At 43.9% G+C, this 18,903-nt stretch overlaps 2 protein-coding genes across 6 annotated transcripts in view; one reads left to right on the forward strand and one right to left on the reverse strand.

The window, feature by feature from the left end:
• COA1 (cytochrome c oxidase assembly factor 1) overlaps positions 1 to 18,903 on the forward strand; it is a 195,723-nt gene that overhangs the window by 28,282 nt on the left and 148,538 nt on the right. The window lies entirely within an intron of this gene.
• Positions 1 to 18,903, reverse strand: part of BLVRA (biliverdin reductase A) — a 44,569-nt gene that overhangs the window by 902 nt on the left and 24,764 nt on the right. For both annotated transcript variants that reach the window (XM_005549714.5, XM_005549715.5), the window contains 4 exons: positions 15,844 to 15,963; positions 14,399 to 14,496; positions 6,035 to 6,142; positions 2,810 to 2,981 (listed from right to left, as the gene is read on the reverse strand). In XM_005549714.5, the coding sequence (XP_005549771.1) occupies positions 2,810 to 2,981; positions 6,035 to 6,142; positions 14,399 to 14,496; positions 15,844 to 15,963 (498 nt within the window). The remainder of the gene's footprint in view (positions 1 to 2,809; positions 2,982 to 6,034; positions 6,143 to 14,398; positions 14,497 to 15,843; positions 15,964 to 18,903) is intronic.

Below are 18,903 nucleotides of genomic sequence, written 5' to 3' on the forward strand. Positions count from 1 at the left end.
TTAAAAGCTCATAGTGCAGTCTAGCAAATGTTCTAGGAGATGGTAACAAAGATTAATTTTAATGCAATTTATTTAGTGCTTTATTTTGACACCAAATAAAAATAAACGAGGTATTCTACATAGTCTTCCTAAGAAAATTTCTCATGTCCTTTTTTTTTTTTTTTTTAATTTATTTATTATTATTATACTTTAAGTTGTAGGGTACATGTGCATAACATGCAGGTTTGTTACATATGTATACTTGTGCCATGTTGCTGTGCTGCACCCATCAACTCGTCATTTACATCAGGTATAACTCCCAATGCAATCCCTCCCCCCTCCCCCCTCTTTTTTTTTTTTTTTTGAGATGTTTGCTCTTGTTGCCCAGGCTGGAGTGCAGTGGTGCAGTCTCGGCTCACTGCAACCTCTGCCTCCAGGTTCAAGTGATTCTCCTGCCTCAGGCTCCCCAGTAGCTGGGTTTACAGGCACCTGCCACCATGCTTGGCTAATTTTTGTATTTTTAGTAGAGATGAGGTTTCACCATGTTGGCCAGGCTGGTCTTGAACTCTTGACTTCAGGTGATCCAACTGCCTTAGCCTCCCAAAGTGCTGGGATTACAGGCGTGAGCCACCGTTTCTGGCGTCTCGTGTCCTTATAAATAATATGGAATCTTGGGATTTGAGGGAATGCAGAATGTCAAGATCTTTCTTGTACCTCAATTTCCTTACTAGTAAAAATAAGTAATGGTAATAAGTATACAGCTTTACCTATCCTGCTGTGACACTGTGAGATAAAAATGCAATTTGTGGCCAGGTGTGGAGGCTGATGTGGGTGGATTGTTTGAGCCCAGGAGTTTGAGACCGGCCTAGACAATATGGCAAAAACCCATCTTACCCAAAAATACGAAAATCAGCCAGTCCCATAATCCGGTCTCAAAATAAATAAATAAGGAGATAAAAAATTTTTTAAAACTGCAGTTTGGGACATGGAAAGTACTATGATTTTAAGAAGTTATTATTATATTATATTAACTGCTTTCTGTCCCCACCCCTCATCTGATACTTGCCTCTCCTGTGCAAAAATGAGAGTCAGGGCCAGGTGCAGTGGCTCATGTGTGTAATCCCGGCATTTTGAGAGGCCAAGGCGAGCAAATCACTTGAGGTCAGGAGTTTGAGACCATCCTGGCCAACATGGTGAAACCTCATCTCTACTAACAATACAAAAATGAGCCAGGCATGGTGGCAGGCGCCTGTAATCCCAGCTACTCGGGAGGCTGAGGCAAGAGAATCGCTTGAACCTGGGAGGTGGAGGTTGCAGTGAGCTGAGATCGCACCACTGCACTCTAGCCTGGGTGACAGAGGGAGACTCTATCTCATTAAAAAAAAAAGAGAGAGAGAGTGAGTCAGCCTCTGCCTCCCCCACATCTTGCTTCCTCATTGACTCCTACTCAACTTCAAGACCAAACAAGGCACTGCCTCTCGTCAGAAGCATGAGCTGACCTAGTACAGGTTCCCCTTCCCTGTGCTCCTACAGCACCCTACAGTATCTTTACCTCTAATTACAGGGTACTACAACTGTCTGTGTACAGGTCTGACCATGGCTGCAATCCTAACACTCACATGGCCACACTAGAGCCTGGGCCACCACTGTCGGTCATTCCATAGGCAGCACTGCTGAGTTCCATGTGCTTTGCCTTCATCTGCCAGGCCTCTCTGCCTTTTCCTAGCGAAGAAGAAACTCCTCAAAATGGACTAGATCAAGCTTCATTCAGGGACTCAAATTCTTTTTTCTTTTTAAAATACCCAACATCTGCTTCTTTTACTACCAGGAGACCCACCTCTCTGGAAAGGCATCTAGAAACACTCTAAATCCCTTACTGTTCTAAATAATTGACAGAGCCCAGGTGCTTTGGGAGGAAAATTATGAATGTGTTTTTGTTAAAAAAGACTTGGTATGAGAAATAAGTCAGAATGTTTTGGGAACAGTGTGACAGGGTGATGGGATGCTAAAGCTGAAGCACAGAACCTCACACTCTGGCTCCACCGAGGGGTGAATGTGTGGCCCTGCAGGGAACATGTACAGTGTTAATGGCAGAGTCTAGGTGGACGGGTGTTTACTGAAAAATTCTTTCAACTTCACAATATGCCTGAAAACTTTCATAGAAAACACTGGAAAAAAATCAGGTCACAGAGTTAACATAATTTCTTTTTCTTTCTTTCTTTTTTTTTTTTTTCCAAGAAGGAGTCTTGCTCTGTTGTCCAGGCTGAAATGCAGTGGCCTGATCTCAGCTCATTGCAACCTCTGCCTCCCAGGTTCAAGCAATTCTGCCTCAGCCTGCCAAGTAGCTGGGACTACAAGCGTGCGCCAACACACCCGGTTAATTTTTGCATTTTTAGTAGAGATGGGGTTTCACCATGTTGGCCAGGCTGGTCTCAAATTCCTGACCTCAGGTGATAAACCACCACCCTTGGCCTCCCCAAGTGCTGGGATTACAGGCCTGAACCACCATGCCCAGCCAAGTTAACGTAATTTCCACTACTAAATCTGCTATGAATGACTTGTGTGACTTAGGCAACCTGCTGGCATTCTGTAAGCCTCTGTCTACTGACTGGCAGATGGGATTATGTTTGCCTTCTTTACCTCACAGGGCTGCTGAGAGGATGAGATGAGGCAACACAAGTGCAATCTCAGCACTCCATCTGCAGAAGTAGACAGCCCTTCTGGAGCTGGGAGTGAGGGTCTAGCCCCTCGGGGCTCCCTTTGGATCATACCTGCGAATGTACTAGGATGTCCTTAAATCTCCTCCTCCTCATGGCTTCTCATGACTTACCTTTTCTTCTCTGTCTCCAGACAAACTGTCATTTTCATATACTGATCTTCCTTTCGCTCTTCCAAAGTGGCAGACACAAGAGAAAGCTCCCCAAAGAGGGAGACCAGCCAGGTCAGGCGAGAGATGCCACTGAATGCAGGGAAGCCAAACCGCTCTTCTTCCAACGGGCCAGCTGTGGGAAATCACAAATATTGTGGGAACTGGGAAGGAAGAATGCCAGGTGGAGAGCAGGACCCTGGGCCGGGGCTGGCGGGGATGTGAAAAGGTGTGGCTGAGTGATCAGCACAATGGGACCTTGCCTTATGTGGTAGGCAGGCAAGATGATTAATGATACTGATGAAAACTCAGGTGACTGAATTTAAACTCTATCATAAAAGCATTTCTGTGTTTTCCTGTTTATTAAATTCAGTTTTAGTAAAACATTCTACTGGAAACAGCAGTCAATCCAGCCAAACAGGATAATAAAAAAGTTTCAGGCTTCTAATATATATATATGTACACATATGTAGATACACATACATACACACACACACACACACACAACATGTACCTACATATACATACATATATATCCTTTTTAATTAACGATTTAAAGTAGTCTGGTAAAAGTAGAAAAATCAAGATATTTTAGCCCCACAAGCCTGTATTCTTATAACTATCCAATGTGTAAGTGGCAATAAGGTGTGAAGGTATGGAGAAAATGGTAATACCTTTGAGCTATTTCAATATCAAGAAAATTGATACAATGTTAACTGTTTTCTTAGTCTTCCTACTCTTGTGAACAAAAAAGTATACTCAAAAGAGTACTGGGGTCAGGCGTGGTAGCTCATGCCTGTAGTCCCAGCACTTTGGGAGACCAAGGTGGGTGGATCACTTGAGGTCAGGAGTTCGAGACTAGCCTGGCCAACATGGCAAAACCCATCTCTACTAAAAAAAAAATACAAAAATTACCCAGGCATGGTGACGGGTGCTGGTAAAAGCTGCTCAGGAGACTGAGGCAAGAGAATCACTTGAGCCTGGGAGGTGGAGGTTGCAGTAAGCCTAAAAAGGCCGAGTACGGTAGCTCATGCCTATAATACCAGCATTTTGGGACGCCAAGGCTAGCAGATGGCTTGCGCCCAGGAGTTCAAGACCAGCCTAGGCAACATAGCAAGACTCTGTCTCTACAAAAAACACACACAAAATTAGGCAGGTGTGGTGGTGCACACCTGCAGCCCCAGCTACTCAGGAGGCTAAGGTGGGAGGATCATCTGGGCCTGAGGAGTTCGAGGCTGCAGTGAGCCATAATTGTACCACTGCATTCCAGCCTGGATGACAGAGTGACACCCTATCTCAAAAAATATATATATAAATATAAAAAAGAGTATTGGTGTGAGAAATCCATTTGGTCAAGATACTGCTCCTGTCTGCCTCCAGCCAAAATCTTAAACATAACCTAAGTTTAAAAGACTTCATATCTGTTACATTACATTATAAACAAAACATTTCTTATGGCCTTGATATTCACTGAAAACAATGACTAATAACAATGAGTATATTCTTAAAAAGTAATGTTATATATAAATCCAAACAAAAATTAAAATTTTCATAGACAATATGGTTTGAAATCACTAGGGCCTAAGTATCAAACTTACAAAATAAAAAGACTTCCCCAGGGCTGGTTACTGTCTGCTCTAGTTCTTTTTTGTTTTTTTTTGTTTGTTTGTTTGTTTTTGAGACACAGTCTCGTTGTCACCTAGGCTGTGCAGTGGCGCGATCTCGGCTCACTACAACCTCTGTCTCCTGGGTTAAAGCGATTTTCTTGCCTCAGCCTTTCAAGTAGCTGAGATTACAGGTGCATGCCACCATGCCCGACTAATTTTTGTATTTCTTTAGTAAAGATGGTGTTTCATCATGTTGGTCAGACTGGTCTCGAACTCCTGACCTCAGGTGATCCACCTGCCTCAGCCTCCCAAAGTGCTGGAATTACAGGCATGAGCCACTGTGCCCAGCCTAGTTCTTCGGACAGAATACTAAGCAGCCACCCACAACAGTTCTAGCCACTTAGAGAGCTAAGCTCCAATCCAGCTCTGTCTCATGACCGCTACATTACCTCTGTGAAGCCACTCGTGTCTTTGAGCTTCAGTTTATCTGTATAATGGGGGTGGTGAATACCACTTTATAGGATTGTCATATGGATTAAGATAATGCACATCACATACTTAATACGGTACAAATTAATGGTTTGTACTCACATTACCATTTTCAAGGATGAAGACAGATTTTGAAATGAGGTTCTACTATGTATCAGTGGCTTTACTATGCAAAAATGCAAGGCCATGTCCCCCAGGGTCTCCTTTCTGTAATGAAAGCCCTCAGGAATGGTGGCTCAGGTGCCCAACGATATAGCCAGAGAAGGGGCCCATCCGAAAGTGACCACAAGAGCAGGAGCTTCCTGCATGCCCATTTCCTATTGCTAACGGAGCTGCTCAAAGAGAACCAACATCAAGTAAACAGCTACATATACAGCAGATCAGATACAGCAGACCAGATACAGCTGGTTACGGTGGCTCATGCCTGTAATTCCAGCACTTTGGGAGGTCAAGACAGGCAGATCACTTGAGCCCAGGAGTCTGAGACCAGGCTGGGCAACATAGAGAGACACTGTTTACAAAAATTTTTAAATTAGCTGGGTGTTGTGGCGCACACCTGTGGTTCCAGCTACTTGGAAGTCTGAGATGGGAGGACTGCTTGAGCTTGGGAGATTGAGGCTACAGTGAGCTATGACTGCACCACTGCACTCCAGCCTGGGCAACAGAGTAAGACCTTAGCAAAAAAGAAAAAAAACAATATTGTGGTTGCCGCCAACATCCTTATAACTTGCTAGAGGAGGAAGGGAACTCTTCATATTGTATTTGCCTTGTAAGGAAGTATAAAAATGTTCTCCTCTCCGAGCACCTATCTCTCAGTCCTTTTAAAAGAGTTTTAATGTACAACTTCCTGTTGAAAAATAATCTCCAACTAGTTAATAGATTGGGACAGAGCATAAATAAGCTTTGAGATTTCTAATATACTCTTTACCTAAGGGCCACCAAGCAATTAAATCCCATCTGGGAAAATTAAATTGGCCCTGAGTCAGAGAGTCTTGAGCAGAAATGAATACAAGCTCCCATACTAGAGAGCCAGGAAAGAATCTGGCTGGTCTTTGGACCTCACACGTGACCTGTGATCCCACCTAGCACTGACCTGTGAAGAGGAGTGACCCTTTCAGCAGGTCTTTCCCCACCACTTCTTTTTTCAGGAATGCAAATTCCTCCATCAAGAGTTCAACATGCTCCTCGTGCAAGACTTTTCCTGTAATGACAAAAACGGAATAAAAAGGGCAGTTGTCAGTTGTGTCTCGGTGTGCATCCCGGAGTGTACTCTGTCATCCCCTAACACAGGACATGAAGCACTGATAACTGCCCTGGGCACACAGCCAGGATTGCCTCCCTACCACTGTCACCCACCCCAGCTGAAGAGGCTGCCACTTCTAAGCTTACAACAGAAATGAATGAAGGCCAGGCACAGTAGCTCACGCCTGCAAACCCGGTACTTTGGGAGGCCAAGGCTGGCGGATCACCTGAGGTCAGGAGTTCCACACCAGCCTGGCCAACATGGTGAAACCCAGTCTCTATTAAAAATACAAAAATTACCCAGGTATGGTGGTGGGCACCGGTAAGCCCAGCTACTTGGGAGGCTGAGGAAGGAGAATTGCTAGAACCCGGGAGGTGGAAGTTGCAGTTAGCCAAGATGGCATCACTGCACTCCAGCCTGGGCGACACAGTGAGACTCCATTTCAAAAAGAAAAAGAAAAAAAGAGAAATTAATGAAATGAAAACCTAAGAAATGAAATGAAAATCTAAGAGAACAAGATGGTATCTACCCATGTCCAAAGGCAAGATGAGATCAGTGATGTATCTGTGGGCCAGGAGAGAGTTAGCTACTGTTCTAACAGGAGGAGGCAGTACAGCAGAAAAATCTAACAGAGTAAGAACGTGGCCAGGCATGATAGCTCATGCCTGTAATCCCAGCACTTTGGGAGGCCAAGGCAAGTGGATTGCCTAAGCTCAGGAGTTTGAGACCAGCCTGGGCAACATGGCAAAACCTGGCCTCTAAAAAAAAATACAAAAATTTAGCTGGGTATGGTGGCATGCACCTGTTGACCCAGCTACTTGGGAGGCTGAACTGGGAAGATCACTTGAACCTGGGAGGTGGATGTTGCAGTGAGCCAAGATTGTGCCACTGCACTCCAGTCTGTCTCAAAAAAGAAAAAAATTAATAAAATAAAATAAATTTTGGATTATAAAAGAAAGCTGTTAACAATTTTTTTTTGCTGTATAATTTTTTTTTCATTTCTAGGCCAGAAGCTTCCTAAAGCACCAGAACTATTTTGTGATTAAGTACAAAGTGTGGTTATGATCTAGTTTCACTGAAACAGAAATCTGGGCCAGTGGGAGATGCTCCTGGGACAGTTGCCTTTGTCCAACCCAGCTTCACAGCAAATGCTGCCAAATGCTCTGGGCTTGTCCTGCACCTCACGAGCAAGGAGGATGTCTGTCACGGGAGTCTCCAGAAATGTCAGGTGTGTGGGAGGATGGGGTCCTTCCCATCCACTCCCTAAGACGTGAATGTGGCAAAGAGAACTTGTGATAAGTAGAAGCTTTCTGGCACAAAATGGCTTTGCAACAATTAAATGGCACAAAATGCTTTGCAATAAGTAGAAGCTTTTCTCCTCACAGGTAGTTTCGCCCACCGCCTCCCACCCCCACTGCCATGAAACTCTGGGGAACATGTTGTATTTTCCCCAGCACTATGTAACAGTCTCTGTGTTTCCATATCCATGGTTATTAAAGAAACTATGAATTTTTCAACTGTGTCTTTGGTTGTTTTTCTGTCATTCACTCAATGCCTGATTGTGATAAACACACATGGTAACCACAGTACACACACATATCCGTATCTATATATTTCCAGGTCTGTTCACTGACAGGGCTTGCAGAGATAGCCCAAAGCCATAAGCACACCCGGTGTCCAATCTTGCCATCAAAACGTTACTAGCCATTGGAGAATTGACTAATTCCAAGGCTGAGACAGAGAAAGTACAAGATGAACCTTAACCACTTTGTGCCAGAAAGCAAGAATTCAAAGAATAATGGAAACATAACAAAATGACAAGGGAGCTGGCAGGAAGAGGCTCCCCACTGAGCAAATTTGGAACAATGTGGACATCAATATGAATAATAAAAAGTAACAACAGCACTGAATAGAAAAACAAAGCCATGAGTTCCTACTGACATAAAATAACAAATGAATATCAGAAAGTGTGATGAGAATGGATATTTAACTAGTTATAAACTACCTTCTTACAAAATAAGCACTGATTACAAAGGGAAAAAAAGTAACTTTCAGTGGAAAAGCCCGTCAGACACCACTTAATGAAGTTATATCATTAGTAATTAGATGAACTGATAAAGGATGTTACCTGACAGAACACAATGTGAAAAACAGCATCGTTTCCTTTTTTTTTGCTGTGTGTGAGATGGAGTCTCGCTCTGTCACCCAGGCTGGAGTACAGTGAATGTGATCTCGGCTCACTGCAACCTCTGCCTCCCGGGTTCAAGAAATTCTCCTGCCTCAGCCTCCCGAGTAGCTGGGATTACAGGTGCCCACATCATGCCTGGCTAATTTTGTTGGTATTTTTACTAGAGACAGGGTTTCACAATGTTGGCCAGGCTGGTTTCGAACTCCTGACCTCAAGTAATTGCCGGCCTTGGCCTCCCAAAGTGCTAGGATTACAGGCGTGAGCCACTGTGCCTGGCTGCTTCCATAATATTTCTGTGAAAGATGCATACCCCATCTAATCATGAAGAAACATCAGATATATTCAAACTTAGGGACATTTTACACAATAACTAACTGTAATTTTTGTGTTTTTTTTTTTTGAGACGGAGTCTCGCTCTGTCACCCAGGCTGGAGTACAGTGGCCGGATCTCAGCTCACTGCAAGCTCCGCCTCCCGGGTTCATGCCATTCTCCTGCCTCAGCCTCCCGAGTAGCCGGGACTACAGGCGCCCGCCACCGCGCCTGGCTAATTTTTTGTATTTTTAGTAGAGACGGGGTTTCACCGTGATAGCCAGGATGGTCTCGATCTCCTGACCTCGTGATCCGCCCGTCTCGGCCTCCCAAAGTGCTGGGATTACAGGCTTGAGCCACCGCGCCCGGCCACTAACTGTAATATTTATAATTGTCAAGAAAAGATGGAGGAACTGTCCAGAATGAAGGATACTAAAAGCGACATGTCAACAAAAGATAATACATGGTTTTGAACTCAGTCATTTTGCCATAAAGAATGTTATTGGGACAACTGGTGAAATTTGAATGAGGTTTGAGGATTAGATTGTTGTAATGTACCAGTGCCAATTTCCGGATTTTGATGGTTGTATGTGGTTACATGCATACCTCAGAGATTCTGCATGTTTCATTCCAGACCACCACAATAAAGTGAATATTGCAATAAAGGGAGTCACATGAATATTTTAGTTTCTCGGTGCATATACAAGTTATGTTTATACTATATAGTAGTTTGTTAAGTATGTGATAACACTATGTTTAGGAAAACAATGTATATACCTTAATTTAAAAATACATTATTGAGCTGGGCATGGTGGCCTATGCCTGTAATTCCTGCACTTTGGGAAGCTCAGGCGGGTGGATCACTTGAGGCCAGGAGTTCGAGACCAGCCTGGCCAACATAGTGAAACCCCATCTCTGCTAAAAATAGAAAAATTAGCTGTGCGTGGTGGTGTGCACCTATCATCCCAGTTACTCAGGTGGCTGAGGCACAAGAATCATTTGAACCCAGGAGGTGGAGGTTGCAGTGAACAAGATTGCGCCACTGCATTCAAGCCTAGGCAATAGGGCAAGACTGTCTTAAAAAACCAAAAAAAATAAAAACAAACAAACAAACAAAAAATGCTACCATCTGATCCTCCATCTTTTTGCTGGAGGAAGGTCTTGCTTCCATGTTGATGGCTGCTGACTGATGTGGTTGTGGATTTGATTTGCATTTCTATAAGGATTAGTGGTATTGAGCATCTTTCCATATGATTGTTTACCATCTGTATAATTTCTTCAGAAAAATGTCTATCCAAGTCCTTTGCCCATTTTAAAATCAGTTTATTTGGTTGGTTTGTTGTTCTTGAGTTGTAGAGTTCTTTAGACATTCTGGATATTGGTTTCTTATCAAAGATAAGATTTGCAGATATCTTCACCCATTACGTAGACTGCTTTTTCACCCGGATGACTGCTTCCTTTGAGGCACAGAAGGTTTTAAGTTTGATTAGTCCATTTGTCTGTTTTTGCTTTTTTTGCCTGTATTTTTGATGTCGTATGTAAGACATTATTGCCAAATCCAATATCATGATGCTTTCCCATGTTTTCTTCTAACAATATTATAGTTTTAGGTCTTAAATTTAGTTCTTTAATTCATTTGAGTGATTTTTAAATATGGTGTAAGGTAAGTGTCCAACTTCATTCTTTTGCATGTGGATATCCTGTTTTCCTGGGACCACTTTTTGAAGACACTGAAACACTTGGTAGAATTCTCCAGTGAAGCCATCTGGTTTTAGGCTTTTCTTTATTGGGAGGTGTTTAATTACTGATTCAATCTCCTTACTAGTTATAAATCTGTTCAATTTTTGTTTCTTCATGATTCAGTCTTAGTAGGTTATATGCTACTAGGTATTTATCCCTTTCTAGGTTATCCGATTGTTGGAGTATAACAATTGTATAACTGTTCATTGTAGTCTCATAATCCTTTTTATTTCAGCAGCATTGGCTGTAAAGTCTCCTCTTTCCCTTCTGACTTTAGTTTGAGTCTTTACTCTTTTTTTCTTTTTTTTTTTTTGGAGATAGAGTCTCGCTCTGTTGCCCAGGCTGGAGTGCAGTGGCACACAGTCTCTGCTCACTGCAAGCTCCGCCTCCTGGGTTCACGCCATTCTCCTGCCTCAGCCTCCCAAGTAGCTGGGACTATAGGCGCCCACCACCACGCCTAGCTAATTTTTTGTATTTTTTTTTTAGCAGAGACAGGGTTTCACCATGTTAGCCAGGATGGTCTCGATCTCCTGACCTTGTGATCCGCCCGCCTCGGCCTCCCAAAGTGCTGGGATTACAGGCATGAGTCACCGCGCCTGGCCTTTTTTTTTTTTTTTTTTTTTTTTTTTGTGAGACAGGGTCTCGCTCTGTTGCCCAGGCTGGATGGAGTGCAGTGGCACAATCTCAGCTCACCACAGCCTCCACTCACCACAACCTCCACCTCCCAGGTTCAAGTGATTCTCCTGCCTCAGCCTCCTGAGTAGCTGGGACTATAGGCACGTGCCACCATACCTGGCTAATTTTTGTATTTTTAGTAGAGACGGGGTTTCACTATTTTGGCCAGGCTGGTCTTGACTCTTGACCTTGTGATCTGCCCTCCTTGGCCTCCCAAAGTGCTGGGATTACAGGCGTGAGCCACTGTGCCCAGCTGACTATTTTTTCTTAATCTGCTAAAATTCTGTCAATTTTATGGATTTTCTTCAAAAAACTAACACTTGGTTTTGTTGTTTTTTTTTTCTATTGCTTTTCTACTCTTTATTTTATTTATGTTCTAATATTTACTTGCTTTTTTCTGCTAATTTTCGATTGAGTTTGCTCTTCTTTTCCCAGTCCCTTGAAATGTAAAGTTAGGATGTTGATTTGAGATCTTTCTTCTTGTTTAATGTAAGCATTTACAACTATCCACTTCTCTCTTAGCACTGCTTTCATTACATCTCATCAGTTTTGTATTGTTTTGTTTGAACAGAGTCTCACTCTGTTGCCCAGGCTGGAGTGCAGTGGTGCGATCTCCCTCACTGCAACCTCTGCCTCCTGGGTTCCAGCAATTCTCCTGCTTCAGCCTCCCTAGTAGCTGGGACTACACGTGTGTGCCACCACACTTGGCTAATTTTTGTATTTTTAGTAGAGATGGGGTTTCAGCATGTTGGCCAGGTTGGTCTTGAACTACTGACCTCAGGTGATTCACCCGCCTCGGCCTCCCAAAGTACTGAGATTACAGGCACAATCTATATTATTTATTTATTTATTTATTTATTTAATTTTTGAGATGAAGTCTCACTCTGTCGCCCAGGCTAAAGTGCAATGGCGCAATCCTGGCTCACTGCAACCTTCACCTTCTGCATTCAAGCGATTCTCGTGCCTTAGCCTCTGGAGTAGCTGGGATTACAGGCACACGCCACCAGGCCCAGCTAATTTTTGTATTATTATTAGAGACGGAGTTTCACCATGTTGCCCAGGCTTGTCTTGAAATACTGACCTCAGGTGATCCACCAGCCTCAGCCTCCCAAAGTGCTGGGATGACAGGCATGAGCCACCACACCCGACTGCACAATCTGTTTTAAACTGCTAACAACTTAACTTCAAATACAAAATTCTTCACATACAAAATTCTACTCCTTTATATCTCTGACCCCCCATTTGTTATTAATGTTACCAATTACATCTTTTTATACTATATATCCATTAACAGAGATTTGTATTTTTGTTTTTGTCTTTTAAATTCTATACCAGCATTTAAAGTGATATTTATTTATTTATTTATTTAGAGATAGAATTTCACAGTGTTACCCAGGCTGGAATGCAGTCATACCATCTCAGCTCACTGCAACCTCTGCCTCCCAGGTTCAAGCAATTCTCCTGCCTTAGCCTCCTGAGTAGCTGGGACTACGGACATGTGCCACCACACCCAGCTAATTTTTTTATTTTTAGTAGAGATAGGGTTTCACCATGTTGGCCAGGATGGTCTCGAACTCCTGACCTCAAATGATCTACTTGCCTTGGCCTCCCCAATTCCTGGGATTACAGGCTTGAGCCACTGCGCCTGGCCTAAAGTGATTTATATGTCAACATCAGAATACTATGGAAGTCTGTATTTGTCTGTATATTTACCTTTACCAGAGAGCAATATTTTTGTGTTGCTGTCTAGTGTTTTCTTTAACTTGAAAGACCTCCTTTAGCATTTCCTGTAGGGCAGGTCTAGTAGTGATCAACTCACTTGGTTTTTGTTTGTCTGGGCAAGTCTTTTAAATAATTTTTATTTTTATTTTTGAGACAGGGTCTTACTCTGTTGCCCAGACTAGAGTGCTGTGGCCCGATCATGGTTCACTGCAGCCTCAACCTCACAAGGTTCAGGTGAACTTCTAAGTAGCTGGGACTACAGGGGTGCACCACCACACCCAGCTGATTTTCATTTTTTCAGTAGAGATGGGGTTTCGCCATGTTGCCCAGGCTGGTCTCAAACTCCTGGGCTCAAATAATCTACCCATCAGAGCCTCCCAAAGTGCTGGGATTACAGGTGTGAGCCACTGTGCCCAGCTGAGTCTTTTTTTTTCCTTCTTGTAATTAAAAATTTTGTACGCCGGGCGCGGTGGCTCATGCCAGCACTTTGGGAGGCTGAGGTGGGTGGATCATGAGGTCAGGAGCTCGAGACCATTCTGGCCAACATTGTGAAACCCCACCTCTACTAAAAATACAAAAATCAGCTGGGCATGGTGGTGGGTGCCTGTAATCCCAGCTACTCAGGGGGCTGAGGAAGGAGAATTCTTTGAACCCAGGTTGCGGAGGTTGCAGTGAGCTGAGATGGTGCCACTGAACTCCAGCCTGGGTGACATAGCGAGACTCTGTCCCCCACCAAAAAAAAAAAAAACAAAAAAATGTTGTAAAAGATTTTTGTAGAAACAGGGTCTTATTATGTTGCCCAGGGTTGTCCTGAGTTCCTTGGCCTCCCAAAGTGCTGAGATGACAGGCATGAGCCGCTGCGCCTGGTCTGGGAAAGTCTTAATTTCTCCCTTCTGGAGGGTGGTATGGCTTAGGGGAACAAATATGAACTTAAGAGCCCAGTAGGATTTGATTCAAATCTCTACCTCCCGTTTAGTAGTCATGTTATTAGCTTCGTGATCTGGTACAAATTACCTTCTTTGAACCATGTTTTTCTATACAGAATCTAGAGAAAATATATACCTCCAAGGGTTTCTAGAAGAATTAAGCAAAATAACACATGAAATGCTTAGCAGAGTTTCCAAGTTCCTAGCATATACTAAATATTTAATAAATGGTTGTTCCTGTTTAGAAACAACAAAAACTACCAACTATGCAAGTAGGACAATCAGTTTCTCTGATTTGAGCATTTTTAGGATATCCCAGCATTTAGCAATATAAGTATCACATGAATAAAGCCAAAATAATATCATGACATAAGCATAGGTGAAAACTAATTCATATTTTTTCCTTAGAGTGAGTAAAATAAGCTGATAAGCTTTAACCAAAAGTTTCCCACCCGTCCTTCTGCCCTCCACCATGTGTGCTTACAGTGTTGGGGTGAGGAGGCAGTTGGGAGCCCACAGTGCCAGTGTGGCCAGGAGGAGACATCTGAAATGGGGTTAAGTTTTAAAGGCATAAAGATGATATCACAGAAATCCTGGAGGCAGAAACTCTTGGTAAGAGGGTCTGTATTCCAGACAGACAGAGTGTACATTACCTTTCTGCTCAGCCAGCTCCCACAGTTCCTGAGCGGCTGCCAACGACAGTGTCATGGGGTATTCCACAAGGACGTGCTTGCCAGCATTAAGGAACTGCCTTTGGTACACGAGACAAATACAGAGAAAGAACACTTCGAATAAGCTTCACTAAAATGCTCTGCATAATAGAGAACAGAATGTTATAAAGGCATGAGAGTTTCTGTGTGTGAAATGTGTCATGACTGGGGGTAGGAGTCAGTGCCACGGGACACGGAGGAAGAACTATATCCCACATTGTTTTCTCCTATCCTGTGACAGAACGACTTTCTAGTTACGTGTTAATTTTGAGCATTCAACCATTCATTTATTCAACTAAGTACTATTTACCAATTACTCTGGAGGAGAAATAAAGACACATTAACAAATAAATTTCCTATTACCACATGGTAGCTATAAAGGCTACAAAACCCACAGCAGCTAGCTTTGCCTGAGGCAGTCTGAAAAGATTTCACTAAGGACCTGTGAATTGGGTCTCAAAGTATGAGCAGACATTTTCCAGGTGCAACATGATGAGTATATTTCACTGTGAGCACCGTATGTTGGGGCTTGGGCATTTGTGGGGCTTTGTTCAAATGACAAATTTCAGTGTGGCAGGGGAGTGGGCTACAGACCGTGGAAGATAATAATGTCAGAAAAGTAGCTGGGAGCCTGACCATGAAGGACCTAGAATTCTGTGCTCAGCAGTTCAGATTTCATTCTGTGGATACCAGGGTATAAATATTTGTAAGCATGGGACTTATGACAGAATCACTTTTCTTAACGAAATACACTCTAGTGCCAGAAAAGGTTAAGGAAAGCCAAGGAAAGGTATTTTTGTCCACTCTAGAGCTAGACTGATAAAGAGGAAGCATCTTACCCGTGGGAACAGCATGGTGGGAGCAGCTGTAAGAACCTAGAAGGAAGCTAGACTGAGGAAGGCAGCTGGCACTTCCCTGTTAGCTGCCAGGTCCTGAGGGTTAAAGGAACTCTCACTGTTATTTTATGACATTGAAAGTACAAAGGAGAAAACGTTGGAAGCTGATCCAAACTGAGAAAGGAGTATAATTCGCCAAGGATGCTGGCTCCACATCCTAAACTGTCTGGTGAGAAGGAGGAGGCCACTACTGTTAAAAACTACTCTCGATGGGTTTTTACAGAAAAATAAAACACTTTAATTCTGAATGTTTCTAATGTTTCAAATTACACATACTAAATACTAATTTTACTATTTTTTCATTTCCTTATATATTTAGACCCAACAATAAGAATTTCTTAATGTTTTGACATTTCTGTGATTGGTCACAGAGCAACTGTAATTTTCTCATTGACTCTTCTGACACTTTTGCAGGGTGTTTTAGCTTGCTTGCTCATTTTTCCAGTAGTGCACTGCTGCGTAAGGCAAGGACTGCCTGTGTGGAAAACCCACCTGATGTAGTCCTCATGGCTGGAGCTCTCACTGCAGATATAGGCAACCTCCACCTCTTGGCTGGAAAGAGCATCCTCCAGAGAAATCTGCTGGACTCCATCAATGCTCCCAAGCTCCCTTCTATTTCAGAGTAACAGAGAAATGGAACTCAATGGTAGACAGAAGAAAGGAGCACCATCCTTCTCCCCTCCTCCCAACAAGGTCCTGGGGACCCGCTGCCAGAAATGAAGAAATGAGCTGCTTCTCTCCCACCTCCAGGTTGTTTTCCACTGTGGAGTGAGAAAAACAGCCTCAGGCTTCAAGTCAGGGGATCTGGCACCGAGTGCCAACAGTACCATTCACAGCTTGTATGACCTCAGAGAGTCTTGAATTACTTCATCTCTAAAATAAAAGAAACAGCTGGGCGCAGTGGCTCAAGCCTGTAATCCCAGCACTTTGGGAGGCTGAGGTGGGTGGATCACTTGAGGTCAGGAGTTCAAGACCAGCCTGGCCAACATGGTGAAACCCTGTCTCTACAAAAAATACAAAAGTTAGCCAAGCGTGGTGGCGAATGCCTGTAATCCCAGCTACTTGGGAGACTGAGGCAGGAGAATCACTTGAATCCGGGAGATGGAGGTTGCAGTGAGCTGAGATTGCGCCACAGCACTCCACCTGGGTGACAGAGCAAGACTCCTCAAAAATAATGTAAGATAAAAATAAAAGGAACAATCTACTTTTATCTCATGAGAAGTGATCTCTATGGTCACTTCCAGTTCCAAGCACGTGGCCAAACATTGTGACTACCAAACCTAATCCAAATCCAATACACTAACATATTTAGGGTGCAAACTGGCATGCGACTTCAAGCTCCTTTATAGCTAAGCTAACGAAGCCCAGTAGTATGTACGCATACGTGTGTGTGTGTGTGTGTCTGTGTATGTGTGTGTCTTCCTCCCTCTGGCAGACTGAGCTCATTGGAAGGTGAGGAATTCGTTCTCCACGATTTCTCCTACAGTGCCTAGCACATAATAGGCAGTGATAGCCTTGACTAACCAGGAGCAGAGGCAGGAGGGCAACCCAAGGCCTTCTGACTCTTCTAGAGCATGGGGGAGCTGCAGTGTTCTAAGAGCCAAAGCCCCAGCAGTCCATACACCACCCAGTGCAGTGGCTGGGGCAGGAGAGTAGCCCTCTAAGGGTGGCAGTCATGGGAGAATGTGGGACAGCCAGCAAGTAGGAGGCCCTCAGCCAGCTCAGAGCTCCAGCTGAGCTGCAGCAGGCAGAAAGCATTTGGGGAAATTTAGTTCCCAAAAAGTATTATGCTAGGTTTCTTCTAATGGGGCCACCCAAACTAAATTGCTCAATTTCAGCAATACTTATTGCTAGCCTATTATGTACTATGCGCTGTAGGAGAAATCATGGAGAACAAATGAAAATCCTTGCCTTTCAATGAGCTCAGTCTGCTAGAGGAAGACACACACACACACACACACACACACACACACACACACACACACGTGTACATACCACTACCACAAGACTACCAGGAGAAGTGTGGTGCTTGGAAGTAGGAGGTGGAGACTCAGGGAGGGAAAGGAATACACCAGAAAAGGCTTCCTGGGGAGGTGGTAGAACTTGGCAGGTAGGTCGGGGGGAAGGGTATGTGAAGAGGGAAACTGTGTGAGTACTGGCAGGGCTGTCATGCAGCGGTGTGACCTGGCCATCCTCCCACACAACCTGGGTAGTGTACCTGTTCCCACTGAGCTGATCTGCAAGCCAACTGGCAGAGGACTGGGGCTTAAGGGAAAAGGAGAGGTCCCACTTCAGCCTTGAACCCAAGTGCCGTGCATGGTTCCAGCTCCAGACAGGGGTGTGATGGGGTTACTGTGCTGCCTGATCTTAACTTTGCTCTCCCATTTGTGTGCAGCTCCCTTGGAATCTTATGGGGAGGAGAAGGCTGGCCAAGCGCAGATTCTAGCACTCCTAGGTCTCCCTGGTGCCCCAAAGCCCATTTTAAATCCTTAAAAGTGGGGCCACGTTTTGAGACAGGCAGGAAGAGGATGGCCCCATTAACGAAAACATGAAAAAACTTCTGCATGGACCATCACAATCGTTACTTACGCTTTGTGTAAATCTTTATCTGATGTCTCTAAAGCACTAGAAAAAGAGTTGCCTAACTTGTTCACTGCCATGTCTCCAGGCCCAGCCCAGTGCCTGCACCTAGTCCACAATTAAAATGGATAAATGATGTTACACAGAATTAGTCTGATGCTGGTATCTAGTTCACGATTAATATTGACAAATGATGTTATACAGGATTAGTCTGGTGAGTGGTGTGTGTGTGTGTGTGTGTGTGTGTGTGTGTATGTGTGTACAGGGGTAAGCGGAAGAGCTGAGCATGGGGCAGGGAAGAAGAAACAAGGTGGTAAGTTTGATTCTGATTGGAGATAAATGAATCCTTAAAGAAAAGCGGAAGGCTGGGTGTGGTGGCTCATGCCTGTAATCTCAGCACTTTGGGAGGCTGAGGCAGGAGGAACACTTGACCCCAGGAGTTTGAGACCAGTCTAGGCAACATAGGGAGAAACTGTCTCTACAAAAAAATAAATAAATAAATTAGTCAGGCATGGTGGTGTGTGTCTGTAGTCCCAGCTACTCAGGAGGCTGAGGCAGGAGGATCACTTGAGCCCAGAAGGTCAAGACTGCAGTGAGCTGTGATTGCACCACTGCACTGCAGCTTGGGTGACAGAGTGAGACCCTGTCTCAAAAGAAAAAAAAAAAAAAAAAGTGAGGCTCAAAATTACCAATGGGAAAAGAACACATGGTGTTTAAAAGATGGGCTTTGGAAACAGACTTCTGCTCAACTTCAGTTCTTAGACTTTCCAGCTGTGTGACCTCAGGCAGATTACTTAACCTTTCCGTGGTTCAGCCTCCTTATCTGTAAACTGGGGGGTTGATAACACTACCTAGAAGGCAATATCACATGTAGACCCCAGAACCACCTAGGACGGCTGTCATGATGACTATGTCAGGATTCCCTGGTGCACACTGAAAGCCTTTCAGGCCAAAGCCCCATACATATGTTGG

The sequence above is a fragment of the Macaca fascicularis genome, chromosome 3, assembly GCF_037993035.2.
Source record: "Macaca fascicularis isolate 582-1 chromosome 3, T2T-MFA8v1.1".
In the NCBI taxonomy this organism is placed as follows: Eukaryota; Metazoa; Chordata; class Mammalia; order Primates; family Cercopithecidae; genus Macaca; species Macaca fascicularis.